Here is an 18953-nt window from a genome sequence, read left to right as displayed (position 1 = left end):
ACACCATGAATAGTATTTGAGATTTTCCACCAGATAGTGTTTAAATGAGACAGAGTAACTTCACCAAAAGACTTGACACACAAACGAGAAGATAGCACAGTCTCTGCCTCTTGCTGTTGTAATCAAACAATAAGACCTATTCATTAAATCACTGGTTTCCATGCATATTATAAATCTGTAACTGACGTCATATGTTGCTGTTTTGACTTAAAACAGTGGGTCCATATAAACTTAAGACACGGAGTTTGTCTCAGGGTCAGATTGAAAGGATTTTGTAACTTTCTCTGAACATTTTACAAAGAATCATTCTCAGTGTCCTATTCTGTATTGAAGTGTGCTGTATTATATAGTTTATCAAGATGATCTAATTAACAACAAGACACTCAACGTGTTTGCGTGTAATAAAATGTACCAACGATACTGTGTAATTCAGAAATGCATGAATATATTTTCTTTTGTTAAGTGCTGAAATTCTTTGATAATTTTCTGCTCTGAGTTTGACAATTTGAAGTTTCTGGCTTTTTCAAAGTTTCAAATTAAGCATTTATTAAACATTTGTACCAAAATGTTGATTATGTGTTTTACTGTTACTTAAACTAGAATGTTTTAAGAGCTGAAATGATCTAGTATCGATTCTGACTTTGAGCCAACGTATACTTGCGTGCAAATTGCACAAAGAATACTCCTAAAACTATATTTAACAGAAATATGAAAAAGGTTTTAATGCTGAAAGTAATGTTGTGGTCTACCATAAAAATATATGTTAATCAATCCTTTAGTGTTTTAATTTCTGTGCAGCTGTTCGTTCAGATCAGTTCCTCTCTAGCAGAGGGAGGTTTTTGTACGACGTTGAATCACTGTGTGAATGGCCAGCTGTAACAGTGCTGACAATAATAATCTCCTGTATCTTCAGTCTGGACTCCACTGATGGTCAGAGTGAAGTCAGTCCCAGATCCACTTCCACTAAAACGATCTGAAACTCCAAACTGACGAGTTGTAGAATAATAAATCAGGAGTTTGGGAGCTTCTCCATGTTTCTGAAGGTACCAGTTGAGGCAAGTACCAACACTTGAACTGGCTTTACATCTGATAGAGACAGTCTGTCCTGGAACAAAAGACTCAGATTCAGGAGACTGAGTCAGGATGATTTCTCCTGATGAATCTGGAAAACGTGAAAAAGAGCAGAAGGGTTATTGAGACAAATCCACTTTGGAGATAGATGATCAACATCCAAACAGAAGAGTCTAATTTCGTTAACATGGAGAGTAGATGGAAGAAGGTAAATGCTGCTCGTTTCAGTGTTTCTCCATCACAGCAGAACGTCATTGTGGTGAACCTGGTTGCATCCTGAAGCAAAGTTTTCAGAAGAGAGTCTCACCCTGAACAAGGAGCCCCAGGGTGGCCAGCAGTAGAATCAGTGACATCATCATTGTGCTGCAGGCGTGTCAGTGGCTCTGAAAGGCCTGGACAGCCACTGATCAACACTGGCCTCTTAACGGCCGGGAGCAGAGAGGCAGGACACATATGCAAACACACAGAGTCAGTGAACTGTAGCTGTCCTCAACATATCATGGTGTTTCCCCCTCAGTGCTGAGAGCGTTGCCCTGCATATTTACATATTTACACGTAGAGGATATTGAAAAGTCTGGTAGAAAACTGATCCCGGTATTTTCTGTGTTTCCAGTTTGGTAATATGGTCTTTCTTGACAGTGATTAATTATATTAATATTAATGCAGGTTTAACATGTTTAGATACATGGTAATTTATTCATCATTATACAACACAAGGTTGTATAATGAAAATAAGCTAGTAGTCCCTTCATGCTACACACAGGAAGTTTTTTCTTGCTACAAATGCTTGCTCATGGTGGAATTTGTCGGGTCTCTGTAAAGGTCTAAACCTGCTCTATAGGAAAAGTGCAATGAGATAACTTCTGTTATGAGTTGGCGCTATATAAATATATTGAAGTGAATTATAAGATATACTGTATGTGTCTTACAAATGAAATGTGAAATTGGTAGAAACTTTCATGTTTAAAAGTTTTAGAGTCAAGAAAGTTTAGTGAATCGGAGTAATAATAATAATAATAAAAACTTTATTTATAGAGCACTTATCGAAACAAAGTACAAAGTGCTTCACAGAGAGAGAAAATTAAATACCACAGTGAATGATAAAATACATGATGAGCAAAAACTAAATAAGAGATAATAACAATAAAGACCTCCAGAGCTTCTCGTGATCACAGCCTCTTTCAGTAACTTTCAGTAAGAGGAGGAGGAGGACTTGACCGCTGGAAAATAGGAGCATCCCTCCAGTGGAGGAAAGTCCTGCGTTTCCAGGATGTCAAACCTGGAGAGTGAAGGAGGGGGAGGTGGGTGCTTTGCACCATGTCAGTGCTCCAGTTGACGTGGACTCGAACCCACTGGAGACTTCTCACCACCCCCACCGACGAGTGACCGTGCCTCCACTGGGACATGGCAAGGAGTAGAAAAGGCCATTGCTTTGGGCTTTGCACCCACAAGGAGCGACGGATCTTCAGGCTTAGCTGAAACAACTGCATGCCCCGGAGCGCCTGTGATGATGGAGCCAAGCCACTTAAAATAACTTTAGATCCACACATCCGATGACTAAAAACTTTTACCATGTTAAAACATATGGGTAACAAATAGCCAGGATAAAAGTGTAGCATGAAAAGTGGCTTAAAAACTGGATAAAATGTCAAATCCTGACGGTTTAAGACGTTGCCTCTGGCGGGCACACACAACGCCGACGCATGCGTACATGAACTATTAGCGTAAACTACAAAGCCTGAGAAGAATTTATTGCATTAAACATTTGGCATTAAACGCCAAAAAGAGTACGATCTATGCTTGGTTGGAGTGCCAGGTTTGAGAGGTCGTCGCATGGCGTTAATAACACCCTGGATACTGAGATGTCCCAAAGCCTGACCATGAGGAGGAGGAGGAGGAGACTCACATCCTTATTGTGCAGGGCTTCCTGCTTTACACCTACGGATCTTTGATCGACCTGCTGAACCAACGGTACTTTATTTCCATCCCATGTGATGAATGCAAAAAGAAGAGGTGCTCTAGAAACTAAAAAGCAATATTTTTGTGATTTGAAGGATGTACAGGTTTTGTTTGGACTTTTTTTATAGCAAAGATTTCTGATGCTGATCTATGTCTTTGTATTTTCTTTTCATTGGAAATAGTTGAGATAATACTGTGTTCCAGTATGAAGCTGAGGTCAAAGCTGATGCCTATTCTCATTAACTGTACCAGGTTGGCCTTTATATTCTTCGGAAAATTGATAAGAACATGAGATTATAATGAGATTTTTTTTGTCGTTAAACTTGTTTTGATACATATTCACTGGTAATTAAAGCAATAATGGTGAAATGTTCAAACCGCTTAATGAATTTGTCTGTGTACAGCATGTGCGTGTGTATGTGTGTGTGTGTGTGTGTGTGTGTGTGTGTAATCAGTGAAGTGTATCAGTCTCTGCAGAAGCTTCCAGCTGCAGCAGTCACTTCAGTTTCTGTTCAGTCTGACTGAGGGAGGTTTTTGTACAACACTTTTCCACTGTGTGAACACATACTGACTGTTGATAACATGAAAACTCTGACAGTAGTAAACTGCTGCATCTTCAGTCTGGACTCCACTGATGGTCAGAGTGAAGTCAGAGTTTGATCCACTGCCTGTAAAACGACCTGGAATCCCTGATGCTCGAGTGCTAGCATAGTAAATGAGGAGTTTAGGAGTTTCTCCATCTCTCTGTTGGTACCAGGCTAAATAGTTTGAGCTATAAACATTCTGACTGGTCCTACAGCTGATGGAGACGGAGCCTCCCAGAGCAGAGCTCACTGCTCCAGGCTGAGTCACTGTGACCTGGCCTCTGGACTCTGAGGATACAGAGACAAAAACATAAAGCAGCGTCATGGTTTTGTCGGCTTCATTTCAGAGGGACGGATGTTCACAGAGGAGAGGAGCTTGATTCTCTGGACTTTACCTGTGAAGCAGCAGCAGAGGAGAGTCCAGATGAGGACGGAGATCAAAGTCATGTTTTTGATGAGGAGGATTTCTGTGGCTTCTGTTGTCATGAAGGACAGCTGTCAGTCATCCAGTGTTCAACTCTCAGGACTATAAACTCTCCCAGAGCACTGGAGCATGGTGCTGCTGATGCAAAGTGGCTCTCTATGGAAATGCTCTGACTGACTCCAGCAGGGACTCTGATGATGCTGTTTATCAATGGATCAATCAGTTTGTCAGAATAGTGATTACGAATTTTTCAAATCCTGTTTTACATGATTTTGGCTTTATTCTTCTAGACATATTTTGTTTCCAATTGTCTCCTTTCTTATTTAAGTGTATTGCTGGAGCAATTACTATAAATTTAAGAGGGAATCAATATATATAAAATAAACATTTGTGTGGAAATTTGTTACTGTTGTTTTTATTGTTACTTTTCATTTTATCTGAATACATTTTACAAACAGAGACTAATTTTGGTGAGTTTGTTTGTGTCAAAGTCAGAGAGCCGTGTCTCTCTACAGTGAGAGGTTTTTGTACGGCGGCTCAATGAGTTTGTATCACTGTGGTGGACTTTTGGTGGAGGAACCAGACTGGATGTTGGAAGTAAGTCAAATGTTCTCAAAATTTGTATTGTTTCAGGAGCTATTTTTCTATTTAACTCTTTAATATTCAGCATGCCTGAAACACTATTGATGCCTTTTCGTTGTAACGTCTAATTTTTGTACAAATATTTAAGATACAAAGTTCACTTCAGCAATAAAAATTAAATAAAACTCATTCCAACGAAGATAAAATATTAAGCCAGAGAAGAAGTTATTGTTTCCAATTTTAATGGTAAAGTTGCATCTTGAGGGCCAGTAGGTTTAGTTCAGTCTGTCAAAGTCAGAGAGCCGTGTCTCTCTACAGTGAGAGGTTTTTGTACGGCGGCTCAATGAGTTTGTATCACTGTGGTGGACTTTTGGTGGAGGAACCAGACTGGATGTTGGAAGTAAGTATCTGCACAAATACTTAAAATAATATTGTAAATTAATGTTTTAATTCAGTTTTTGGATTTTTGAGGCAGATAAATACATCTTGTTTTTATTATAAAATATTAGGTATTCATGTTTGAATTTCTCCTCCTTTATCATGGAGGCTAACTCAGAGCAGCTTTACTAAACTTTCTTTACAAATTCCTGTCATACTGAAATTCAAACAGCTGGAAGTGTAGAAAGGATAAAACTTTAATCTTAATGTAAAAGAGTTTGCCTTGATTTGTTTAAAATTGTAAACCCAAATTATAACTGTTGTTATTATTAATTAAAAAATAACTTTCTTCAAGAAAAGTGAACAGAGTGAAGTCAAAGATGGGTATTTCAAAATGTGCAAAATCAATTTGTCGTGCCATGTATTGTTTCAAACAGTTTGGTAATGATGATTGAAATCCACATAAAGAACATTTGATTGTTGTCAATTAATTTTTTGTATTGTTTATGTTTCCACTAAATACTTTAAAGTAATGTATAGCTAAGATTTTTGATGATTTTGATGACAAAGTTTGAACATTTTGCCAAATCTGCTCCTTTTATTTCCAGTGTAGTTTGACATATTTCAGCTCATTCTGTATGATGATTCTCTCTGCGCTGATATGCATGAGAGGCTTCTTAAAGGGAAGTGAAACAATGTGTGAGTGAGTGACTGGTGGAGCAGAAAAACCATCTGACAGAAACTCCTTAAAGGAGAAAATCAGCTCTCACACAGTAACGGTGTCCAGGTGTCTGGTGGTTGATTGACAGCTGTGTGGTCCCTGTCCTCTAAGCTGATTGGTGTCTCCTAGGTGATGCCCGTCCCACCCTGACGGTGCTGCCCCCCTCCAGTGAGGAGCTGCAGCAGGGGAAGGCCACGCTCATGTGCCTGGCCAACAAGGGCTTCCCCTCAGACTGGAGTCTGGCCTGGAAGGTGGACGGCAGCAGCAGCAGCAGCAGCAGCAGCTGGGAGGAGAGCAGGAGCCCCGGGGTGCTGGAGAAGGACGGCCGCTACAGCTGGAGCAGCACCCTGAGGCTCCCTGCAGACCAGTGGAGGAAGGTGGGCTCTGTGACCTGTGAGGCCACCCAGGGCTGCCAGACTCTGGTCTCAGAGACACTGAGGAGAGACCAGTGTTCCCAGTCCTGACCTGACTCACTGGGACTCTGCTACTGGTTTTACTCTGCTACTGCTCTCAGTCTGTCTCTCTCTTTCTGTCATCAGATCATTTTAACATTATTCAACTTTAAGTAGTGACGTTTCATTGTTGTAATAATGCTCATGCTGTTAATCCTGCAAGAAAATAAAAACGGAATTTCAAATTAAATCATATTTCATGAAAGATGCCTTTTCCTTCATTTTATCAGTTCAAGAATGTAACTGATGTCAGTGTAAGACTTTCTCATTACTGGTGATGGTTTTATTAATACACTCTGGGATTACATTAATACAGGTATAAACAAGGTGTGAATGATGGATGAAAGGGGGCCATTTTGATGTTTAAAAGTGTAGTTTACTTAAATCTACATTACTCAATACAGTTTAAAGGATTAAAAACAAATGCGTATTGTCAGAATGAGATAATGTCACATGGTTCTTATCTCAGATTTTTAAACCAAAGATTTAATGTCAGTGTTGCATATCTGTCATTTGTTATTATTTACATGATGCTTAAAATTTTCTTATTGCACTGGTCACTGGTTTTCAGATATAAAAATATTCTTATATGTCATTATATCTTAAAGTTTATTAGCTGCAGAGATAAGACTTTATTACCTGTTTTCTCTGTTTAGAACAGATGTAGGTTTTTTTAAACTCATATTTTGAGTGCTCTAACATGGGTTAACCCTTTCATGGAAAATCCCCCAGGTATCTCTAAACCCTGAGGTAAATGAGGATTCCTATTTGGTAAATGTTTTATTTGCATGAAGACAATATACTCAGTCCTGTCAACAAATCTACAAACGTTTGAATAAAAATGATTTCAGGCTTTGAAATAAAAAGACTCAAAAATAACAAATGAATATACGAAACTAAAAAAACATGAACGTGATCTCAAATTTTGCAAAATCTACACGTAGGTGTTGAAGTAGATGCAGCCAGAGAACAATAGGCCTGATTACTGATCACTGGGCCATCTTGAAACTATTAGGTCAGTTTCAGGTGAAACTAGCTATTAACAGATACTCAGGCAGATTCCCTCCTGAGGGCAGGGCTTATGTAACTCAGATTAGCTTAAATTTCCAGTTCCCGTCCAATTTTTTCACAATTGAGAATGACTTCCGGGTGGGAGCCGAAACGTCTTGATTCTGAAAACAGTGTCCAGATGACTACGACTGAAACCTTTTCTACGATACACGTAGGTGTATTGAATTTAAATAAAATACTCAACCTTAAATAAAGGAAAACTTATGAAACCACTAATGACTCACTGTATTCAATTATTTATTATTGTGTCATTGGAATGAGTCTTCATTTTTTTAAACCTCTCAGTGTGTTTCACTAAAATATAACTTTAAAAAATTAACTGGGTGAGTTTAATTCTCATTAGTTATTTATGTTTTAATTTGGAATTCTTCATTTAACTAAACATTTTGTACGATCATTTCAGCACAAGCTGCATTCAGTAGCTATTCTGGAGCTTTGGATCGAATTACATGACCTTCCTCAGCAGATGAAGTTTTTGCATATGCTTTATATATGTGCAGTTATAGTCATATGTGTCGATATAGTTACATCAAAGAGGTCACTTATGTCTTTTGTTATTATTACAATTCCTATTAATCTTTTCTTTAGATGACACAAGTTTTTATATGTTAAACAATATTTTCTGATATTTGAGGATGTACAGGTTTTGTTTGGGCCATCTTTGATCATGAAGGTTTCTGATGCTGATCTGTGTCTTCATATTTTCCTTTCGAGTACTATAATACTAGTATAATGAAAAAGCTGTGATCCAGTATGAAGATGAGGTCAGACTTTTCTCATTAACTGTCCCAGTTTGGCTCCTTTCTATTCATTGGCAAATCAGATAACATCATGGGATTATAATGGGACATGAATGGATGGTGAGAAGCTGTGATGGAGAAAGACATTTGATTTCAACTAAGATCATTTTTTGCTACATGTTCATGTGTGGTTAAAAGCTACAAGGATGAAATGTTTACTCAGATGGGTTAAAACTGGGTTTGTTATTAATGACAAAGATGGGATCAAATCCTAATGTGCTATGAATTGATGGTGAGAAGCTGTGATGGTAAACTTCATATATTTTAATGTAATTGTCAAGTTCCTATTTACAAATACAACAGTTTATTTATGACCATTGATAATTAAAAAATTTGCTTATTCAATTATTTTAATAGATTATTAGTTCTGATCCACTTAAATGAAATTGTCTGTGTGTGTGTGTGTGTGTGTGTGTGTGTCCTCAGTGAAGTGTATCAGTCTCTGCAGTAGCTTCCAGCTGCAACAGTCACTTCAGTTTCTGTTCAGTCTGACTGAGGGAGAATGTCCTCTGTTGTCTAAATTCCCCTAAATTCACAAAATCAACATCATTGTCATACATACATACATACTGAAGTTTCAACACAGTGATTTTTATTCATTTTATCACTAGTCAAGGTGTCTTGTTGTGTTTTGCAGTTAATATTCATCTCTGATCATTTTTGTGTGTTTATCCGGCTGGATGTGTTGTACAGTGTATTCCCAAGAAATTTCATTTTGTCTTTATTTTACTATGAGAGACTTAAAAGATTTTGAAGACGTTTAACAATTCAGTAAGGGTTAAATGGTTACCTTTAAATTTGTGGAGTTTCTGACTGTTAAACACTTTACCTCATAACTATGAATGTTTTAGGTGAGTTGCTGTCAAAGTCAGTGAGCTGTCTTTCTGTCACTGTGGTACAGGGAGGGAGAACCAGACTGGATGTAAACTATAAGAACATATAACTCCTTTAATAACCCAAATTCTGTTTTTTTCTGCTTGATTTCATAACTGTAGACGTTACTGAAATATTTTAGCTGATGATTGGAATTTAATTTAATTGCAGTGATTCTTGAGTATGTCACATTATGTCTCAGACTAAAATCTTCTTCAGTTAAACATTTTGTTACACTGCAATTTTAATTTCAAAAGTTTCTAGATTTTAAGATTCGAAAAAAAGTATGCACTCTGAAGAAAATGTTCAGAAAAGTTTTTAAATTTCAGCCCAAATACTGGGCCAAGTATTGTTCATGGGTTTTCCTTGATCTTGATCAAGTACTTTACTTTATTACAAATGATTATCTTAAAACAGAACTGTTATATTTAAACAACATGCTGTATGAGTAGGTTTGATTTGATTAGTTTTAATACGTAACTCAGTTGTTAACAGGGTTCATTTTGAATGAACAGTAAAATCACACATCATCGAGGTCCTTCTGTTTTAGACAAGAAATCTTTAACACACTGTAAAACAATATAAACCTGACATCTGTCATATTAGGTAATGCATTATTTTACTTTAAAACTCAGATATGTTTGTAGTTTGCTTATAAAACATTAATGCATCAGAGGAACAAAATGTCACTTTCAACTTTATCTTTAGTACTGAAACCTGTCTGTTGCCATGGTTCAGCAGCGATGCCTGTTTGTTACCATGGTTACTGAGCTCAGCAAAGGAGGAAAGAAACAATTTCCATATCAACATCTGGCAGTCTTCAACGCTCTATACTAATGTACTGAATATTTACTGTGCGTCCGTATGCTCCTTATTGTTGATCAATAAAGCACAGACAAAATATAAGTTTCATCTAAACTCAGTTTCTCTCAAATTTGTTCTCACACCTCAGCAGAAGTAGTTTGCCAAGTTGTCATGGAATCTTTTACCTTTGAAGCCAACGTGGACAAGAAGTCCCAGAAATGTTCAGAGGAATGGGAATTCAAAAATCTACATTTCAGTGACGACTGAGCAACTCCATCTGCTGGGAAAGATCATGTGATATGATTGAAAGCTCCACAAAAGTGAGTACATGGACACTGTGGAGAATGGGTTTGCTGTTACCAAGATTAAGAATGAACTTTCAGTCTCTTTGTATTTGTTGGGTTTCTGGGTTGCATGTAAGGGAAAATGTGTTGTTGCCATTGTGCCAGAGAAGGCCAGTCTGTGACCCCCCTCAAAAAGTCCCTGCTCGGGGGGTAGCACTTTCCAAAAGTACAGGAACTTTGGGGGTGGGGTTTGCTGCCATGGTGTAAAGACTCAGCTCCTGCGCTGTTGGCAGCCATGGTGGAAGATAGGCATAGGACTGGGGGGGAAATGGTGACTGAGTATACAGGGCCCTCATTAGAGGAGTGCCCACAAAGATACTGGAATGAATAGCCGTGGATGCGGGGAGGTGCCCCTAGAGAATGCCGATGTACTGGGTCCAGAATTCTGTTCTACGCCCCTGGTGGAAGACACAGAAACGGATGACCAGTCTATTAAAGGTAAATCACATACACCCACATGATTCTTGTTAAATGCTAAAATGCTAACTTATGTCAAGCTATTATTACCCTTGCAAAAAACTAATGTCAGCTACATGCTAATGCCAAGTGCTAATGCTAACCACTAATGGTATAACATTAGAATCGTGGTGTTCGTAAGGCAAGGGTTTGCTAAATCGATCATACTAAATGATATTGTGTTAATATCGTCGCAGTGAGACAAAACGTTTTTTTAAACATGTTTTTCAGATGAAACGGGCGGGCACACTGAACTGCAGGCTGCAGAAAATAGTGCGTTAATACAGTCTATGGTTTACCCCTGCGACCACCAGCAGCACTCGTCAAGGTGTCTCCTACTGAAGCACACAAACACTATGTTTTGCACATTTATATTTTTGCAGATAAATAAATAGTTGTGGAACCAACTGTGTATGTTGTGGCTGTTCTTGTATCTGAAAACAATGAAAGGAAATCCCAAACACTGTTGCTTACTGCTGAAATATTATAAATAACGGACAGGTACTCATGAAGCAATGATTCAGTACTCATTAACCACTCAGAATGATGCACCAATCTACTTGAGGGGGCACAAAAAGGGAAAGTAATCATAAGCTAATGATGAAGGACTACTTAACTCAGTACGATGTATCACTTTACTTGGGGTGCACAAAAACTGTAAGTAATGTGTAAGTAATTAGTAATGAATGAGCCGTTACTAGTTTTGTGCTGTTCACCGGCTGGTAGTTTAACAGGAACAACTCATGAAGATAAAAGTCAGTATGATCGATTCACAGATATTCATGAACTAATCATTACCTAATGATTCACTAGTATATCCGCTCCCAGTCCATATTCTAGTAACTCATCATTGTCTCCTATGTAGTACTCCATTAGGAGTTATTAGGAAAGTACTTATTATCAATGTTTTTGAGTTTTAACAATTTCATTTCACTTTGATGAAATGTGGATTCTAGAGTCTGCAACCAACTTTGCTATACATTAAAGAGGGGAGTAAGGGTAGAGAGATAACTGGGAAACACGCAGGTTGTGTGATTTATATAGTATGTCATCGGCATACAAGATGATTTTATGGTGCAGTGACAATGAACATACATCTCAGATGCTAATGCGTTTCCTGTTGGAAGCAGCCTGTCATAGTCAGCCACCCTGTCCTCCCCATCCTTGTGTGCTCTTGTGTGCTCTCCTCTCCTTGTGTTTCTTTTGTGTCCTTGGCTCGTCTTTAGATGTGTGTCTGTGTCTGTGTGTGTGTCTTCTGGTCTGGCTCTTTGGTTTCCTGCCTGCTGCTGATCACCTGCTCACCTGACTTCAATTACCCATCAGTCTCCACAGCTCAATTACCAGGATCACAAACACCACCAATGCCAGGTTGTCTCCGTACACTTGTACGGCCACTGCGTTAAGGCGCCGCACTTAAAAAGTTAAGTACCTTTGCAAATGTTTCTAGTTACCTCATTTGTTGACCGTGATCTACTTCTCAGAATTATCCTGTGCCTGTGATCGCTGCTCCTGTCTCCTTCCGGATTCCTACCTGCCTATCTACCTGCCTCGCCAGCCACACTGCCTTGCCGGCTGACTTCCTGACTCTGTAAGCTACAACCCTGAGCCAGACCTCTCGGACTCAGCCACCTCCACGCCACAGGTCGGCTGTCCGTCCATGTCTACACATCGCCGCCAACGCCACACCACGGATCCGCTGCCAGTCCAGGCCTACACGTCAACGCCTGTCCCACGCATCGGAGTCGCTGCCTGTCCGAGTCGCCACATCGCCATCTGCTCCACACCACGGGTCCACTTCCTGTCCAGATCCACACAGCACTCTACCCGAGTTGGTCCAGGATAAGCTTCTCAAGCCTCTGCTCCTGGATCTTCACTGACTTCCAAGAGCCGCAGAGGAAGGCACCGGATTAGAGAAAGAAACCCATTCCCAGTGATTCTGTGTTATCCTAATAAAGATTGACATTGTCATTTGATACCCCTCTATCTGTGTTCTGTATCCTTGGGTTCGTAGATCGTACATTACGACACAGCCAAGCATTTATTAAATATTGCAATGAGTAGTGAATATACAGAACACTTATGTCTAATAAATCCTTCTTCCTAAAAGTATATTGACATATACATATTTAGTTTGTGTGTGCGTGGGTGTGTACATTTACACACTTACTCAGTAGTATTTACTCAGTGAAGTGTATCAGTCTCTGCAGTAACTTCCAGCTGCAGCTGTCACTTCAGTTTCTGTTCAGTCTGACTGAGGGAGGTTTTTGTACGACGCTTTTTCACTGTGTGAACAACCACTGACTGTTGATATTGTGTCCACTCTGACAGTAGTAAACTGCTGCATCTTCAGTCTGGACCCCACTGATGGTCAGAGTGAAGTCAGAGTTTGATCCACTGCCTGTAAAACGACCTGGAATCCCTGATCCTGGAGTGCTAGTATAGTAAATGAGGAGTTTAGTAGTTTCTCCATCTCTCTGTTGGTACCAGGCTAAATAGTTTGAGCTATAAACATTCTGACTGGATGACTCTGATGATGCTGTCTATTAATGGAGCAATACTTATTTTATTATTGATCTGACATTTGAAATTTTATGTATTTGCAACAATTCTTGAAGTCTTCACACTGTCGTTAACCAGACTAAAATCCACTCCAGTAAAAAAAGTACTAAAAATGTAACTTTTATTTTCTACATTCTCATCAGTTCATGTTAGAAAACTACTCTGCATTACTCTGTATATGGCGTTAATAACACCTTGGACACTGAGAAGTCCCAAAGCCTGACCATGAGGAGGAGGAGGAGGAGACTCACATCCTTATTGTGCAGGGCTTCCTGCTTTACACCTACGGATCTTTGATCGACGTGCTGAACCAACGGTACTTTATTTCCATCCCATGTGATGAATGCAAAAAGAGGAGGTGCTCTAGAAACTACACGGTGCCTGACCCCCCCGGCCTATTGGATGGTCACGTCCGGCCCATGTATTTGAAATACAAGAACTTCTACAAATCTACATTTCAATGACAACTGGGCAACTCCATCTGCTGAGGAAGATCATGTGATAGGATTGAAAGCTTCACAACAGTTAGTGGATGGAAGTTGTGCAGATCGTTTTGGTGTTTCCATGGCCAAGAATGAACTTTAATCACAGTGTATTTGTTGGGTTTTTGAGTTGCATGTAGGGGAAAATGTGTTATTGCATTGCTTTATATATCGACAGTTAGAGTTATTTATGTAGATCTCGTCATATTAAGTAGATCACTTATGTCTTTTGCCTTTTTATGATTTCAGTTGATTTTGAGCTTTTCATTAGATAACATAGTATTACATATTTAAAGTAATATTTTGTGTGATTTGAGGGATGTACAGGTTTTGTTTCTATGTCTTTGTATTTTCTTTTCACCGGAAATAGTTGAGAAAACTGTGATCCAGTATGAAGCTGAGGTCAAAGCTGATGCATTTTCTCATTAACTGTCCCAGGTTGGCCTTTATATTCTTTGGAAAATTGATAAGAACATGAGATTATAATGAGATATGAATGGATGGTGAGAAAATGTGAAGGAGAAAGTAATTTGGTTTCCATCAAGATCATTTTTTTGTAGTTAAACTTGTTTTGATACATATTCACTGGTAATTAAAGCAATAATGGTGAAATGTTCAAACCGCTTAATGAATTTGTCTGTGTACAGCATGTGCGTGTGTGTGTGTGTGTGTGTGTGTGTGTGTGTGTGTGTGTGTGTGTGTGTGTGTGTGTGTGTGTGTCCTCAGTGAAGTGTATCAGTCTCTGCAGTAGCTTCCAGCTGCAGCAGTCACTTCAGTTTCTGTTCAGTCTGACTGAGGGAGGTTTTTGTACGACGCTTTTTCACTGTGTGAACAACCACTGACTGTTGATGTAATGGAGACTCTGACAGTAGTAAACTGCTGCATCTTCAGTCTGGACTCCACTGATGGTCAGAGTAAAGTCAGAATTTGATCCACTGCCTGTAAAACGACCTGGAATCCCTGATGCTCGAGTCCTAGCAAGGTAAATGAGGAGTTTAGGAGTTTCTCCATCTCTCTGTTGGTACCAGGATAAATAGTTTGAATTCTGAACATTCTGACTGGTCCTACAGCTGATGGAGACGGAGCCTCCCAGAGCAGAGCTCACTGCTCCAGGCTGAGTCACTGTGACCTGGCCTCTGGACTGTGAGGATACAGAGACAAAAACATAAAGCAGCGTCATGGTTTTGTCGGCTTCATTTCAGAGGGACGGATGTTCGCAGAGGAGAGGAGCTTGATTCTCTGGACTTTACCTGTTAAGCAGCAGCAGAGGAGAGTCCAGATGAGGACGGAGATCAAAGTCATGTTTTTGATGAGGAGGATTTCTGTGGCTTCTGTTGTCATGAAGGACAGCTGTCAGTCATCCAGTGTTCAACTCTCAGGACTATAAACTCTCCCAGAGCACTGGAGCATGGTGCTGCTGATGCAAAGTGGCTCTCTATGGAAATGCTCTGACTGACTCCAACAGGGACTTGGATCATTCTGATGATGATGTTAATCAGTCGATCAACCAGTTAATCAGAGCATTTATTAGGAATGTGTTATTGCTTTTTTCTATGTGGATTTGAAAGAAAAATCCGTGGATAAAACTTTATTTCAGAATGTCCTCTGTTGTCTAAATTCCCCTAAATTCACAAAATCAACATCATTGTGATACATACATACTGAAGTTTCAACACGGTGATTTTTATTCATTTTATCACTAGTCAAGGTGCCTTGTCCTGTTGTGTTTTGCAGTTAATATTTATCTCTGATCATTTTTGTGTGTTTATCCGGCTGGATGTGTTGTACAGTGTATTCCCAATAAATTTTGTTTTTGCCTTTATTTTACTATGAGAGATTTAAAAGATTTTGAAGACATTTAACAATTCAGTGAGGGTTAAATGGTTACCTTTAAATTTGTGGAGTTTCTGACTGTTAAACACTTTACCTCATAACTGTGAATGTGTTAGGTGAGTTGTTGTCAAAGTCAGTGAGCTGTCTTTCTGTCACTGTGGTACAGGGAGGGAGAACCAGACTGGATGTTAACTAAAAGAACATTTAACTCCTTTAATAACCCAAATTCTGTTTTTTTCTGCTTGATTTCATAACTGTAGACGTTACTGAAATATTTTAGCTGATGATTGGAATTTAATTTAATTACAGTGATTCTTGAGTATGTCACATTATGTCTCAGACTAAAATCTTCTTCAGTTAAACATTTTGTTACACTGCAATTTTAATTTCAAAAGTTTCTAGATTTTAAGATTCCAAAAAAAGTATGCTCTCTGAAGAAAATGTTCAGAAAAGTTTTTAAATTTCAGCCCAAATACTGGGCCAAGTATTGTTCATGGGTTTTCCTTGATCTTGATCAAGTACGTTACTTTATTACAAATGATTATCTTAAAACATAGCTGTTATATTTAAACAACATGCTGTATGAGTAGGTAAAACAATATAAACCTGACATCTGTCATATTAGGTAATGCATTATTTTACTTTAAAACTCAGATATGTTTGTAGTTTGCTTATAAAACATTAATGCATCAGAGGAACAAAATGTCACTTTCAACTTTATCTTTAGTACTGAAACCTGTCTGTTGCCATGGTTCAGCAGCGATGCCTGTTTGTTACCATGGTTACTGAGCTCAGCAAAGGAGGAAAGAAACAATTTCCATATCAACATCTGGCAGTCTTCAACGCTCTATACTAATGTACTGAATATTTACTGTGCGTCCGTATGCTCCTTATTGTTGATCAATAAAGCACAGACAAAATATAAGTTTCTCTCAAATTTGTTCTCACACCTCAGCAGAAGTAGTTTGCCAAGTTGTCATGGAATCTTTTACCTTTGAAGCCAACGTGGACAAGAAGTCCCAGAAATGTTCAGAGGAATGGGAATTCGAAAATCTACATTTCAGTGACAACTGAGCAACTCCATCTGCTGAGGAAGATCATGTGATATGACTGAAAGCTCCACAAAAGTGAGAACATGGACCCTGTGGAGAATGGGTTTGCTGTTACCAAGATTAAGAATTAACTTTCAGTCTCTTTGTTTTTGTTGGGTTTCTGGGTTGCATGTAAGGGAAAATGTGTTGTTGCCGTTGCGCCAGAGAGGGCCAGCCTATGACCCCCCCAAAAAGTCCCTGCTCGGGGGGTAGCACTTTCCAAAAGTACAGGAACTTTGGGGGTGGGGCTTGCTGCCATGGTGTAAAGACTCAACTCCTGCGCTGTTGGCAGCCGTGGCTTAGGACTGGGGGGGAAATGGTGACTGAGTATACAGGGCCCTCATTTGAGGAGTGCCCACAAAGATACTGGAATGAATAGCCGTGGATGCGGGGAGGGGCCCATAGAGAATGCTGATGTACTGGGTCCAGAATTTTGTTCTAAGCCCCTGGTGGAAGACATGGAAACGGATGACCAGTCGATTAAAGGTAAATCACGTGCACCCACATGATTGTTGTTAAATGCTAAAACACTAACTTATGTCAAGCTATTATTATCCTTGCAAAAAACTAATGTCAGCTACATGCTAATGCCAAGTGCTAATGTTAACCACTAATGGTATAACATTAGAATCGTGGTGTTCCTAAGGCAAGGGTTGGCTAAATCGATCATACTAAATGATATTGTGTTAATATCGTCGCAGTGAGACAAAACGTTTTTTTAAACATGTTTTCAGATGAAAGCGAGCGGGCATACTGAACTGCAGGCTGCAGAAAATAGTGCGTTAATACAGTCTATGGTTTACCCCTGCGACCACCAGCAGCACTCGTCAAGGTGTCTCCTACTGAAGCACACAAACAGTATGTTTTGCATATTTATATTTTTGCAGATAAATAAATAGTTGTGGAACCAACTGTGTATGTTGTAGCTGTTCTTGTATCTGAAAACAATGAAAGGAAATCCCAAACACTGTTGCTTACTGCTGAAATATTTAACTAATGCACCAATCTACATGAGGGGGCACAAAAAGGGTAAGTAATCATAAGCTAATGATGAAGGACTACTTAACTCAGTACGATGTATCACTTTACTTGGGGTGCACAAAAACTGTAAGTAAGGTGTAAGTAATTAGTAATGAATGAGCCGTTACTAGTTTTGTGCTGTTCACCGGCTGGTAGTTTAACAGGAACAACTCATGAAGAAAAAAGTCAGTATGATCGATTCACAGATATTCATGAACTAATCATTACCTAATGATTCACTAGTATATCCGCTCCCAGTCCATTCTCTACTAACTCATCATTGTCTCCTATGTAGTACTCCATTAGGAGTTATTAGGAAAGTACTTATTAACAATGTTTTTGAGTTTTAACAATTTCATTTCACTTTGATGAAATGTGGATTCTAGAGTCTGCAACCAACTTTGCTATACATTAAAGAGGGGAGTGAGGGTAGCGAGACAACTGGGAAACACGCAGGTTGTGTGATTTATATAGTATGTCATCGGCATACAAGATGATTTTATGGTGCAATGACAATGAACAGACATCTGAGATGCTAATGCGTTTCCTGTTGGAAGCAGCCTGTCATAGTCAGCCACCCTGTCCTCCCCATCCCTGTGTGCTCTTGTGTGCTCTCCTCTCCTTGTGTTTCTTGTGTGTCCTTGGCTCATCTCTAGATGTGTGTCTGTGTGTGTGTCTTCTGGTCTGGTTCCTTGGTTTCCCGCCTGCTGCTGATCACCAGCTCACCTGACTTCAATTACCCATCAGTCTCCACAGCTCAAATACCAGGATCACCCACACCACCAACGGCAGGTTGTCTCCGTACACTTGTATGGCCACTGCGTTAATGCACCGCACTTAAAAAGTTAAGTACCTTTGCAAATGTTTCTAGTTACCTCATTTGTTGACCGTGATCTACTTCTGCCTCAGAATTATCCTGTGCCTGTGATAGCTGCTCCTGTCTCCTTCCGGATTCCTACCTGCCTGTCTACCTGCCTCGCCAGCCACACTGCCTTGCCGGCTGACTTCCTGACTCTGTAAGCTACAACCCTGAGCCAGACCTCTCGGACTCAGCCACCTCCACGCCACGGGTCAGCTGTCTGTCCATGTCTACACATCGCCGCCAGTCCAGGCCTACACGTCAACGCCTGCCCCACGCATCGGAGTCGCTGCCTGTCCGAGTCGCCACATCGCCGTCTGCTCCACACCACGGGTCCACTTCCTGTCCAGATCCACACAGCACTCTACCCGAGTTGGTCCAGGATACGATTCTCCAGCCTCTGCTCCTGGATCTTCACTTCCTTCCCAGAGCCACGGAGGACGGCACCGGATTAGAGAAAGAAACCCATTCCCAGTGATTCCGTGTTATTCTAAAAAAGATTGACTTTGTCATTTGATACCCCTCTATCTGTGTTCTGCATCCTTGGGTTCGTAGATCGTACATTACGACACAGCCAAGCATTTATTAAA

At 39.7% G+C, this 18953-nt stretch overlaps 2 gene segments (V, D, J or C); one reads left to right on the top strand and one right to left on the bottom strand.

Moving 5' to 3' along the window:
- Window positions 1–3516: 3516 nt before the first annotated feature.
- Window positions 3517–4128, bottom strand: LOC122864331. The segment is given in 2 exon segments: window positions 3517–3902; window positions 4010–4128. Coding segments are annotated over 2 exon segments (462 nt in total).
- Window positions 4129–4941: 813 nt separating this feature from the next.
- LOC122864339 lies at window positions 4942–6366 on the top strand. The segment is given in 2 exon segments: window positions 4942–5020; window positions 5849–6366. A coding segment is annotated over 1 exon segment (264 nt).
- Window positions 6367–18953: the final 12587 nt, after the last annotated feature.

Source organism: Siniperca chuatsi, linkage group LG17 (genome assembly GCF_020085105.1).
Source record: "Siniperca chuatsi isolate FFG_IHB_CAS linkage group LG17, ASM2008510v1, whole genome shotgun sequence".
NCBI lineage: Eukaryota > Metazoa > Chordata > Actinopteri > Centrarchiformes > Sinipercidae > Siniperca > Siniperca chuatsi.
The sequence above is the reverse complement of the archived record's forward strand: the minus strand, read 5'-3'. Positions and strand labels throughout refer to the sequence as shown.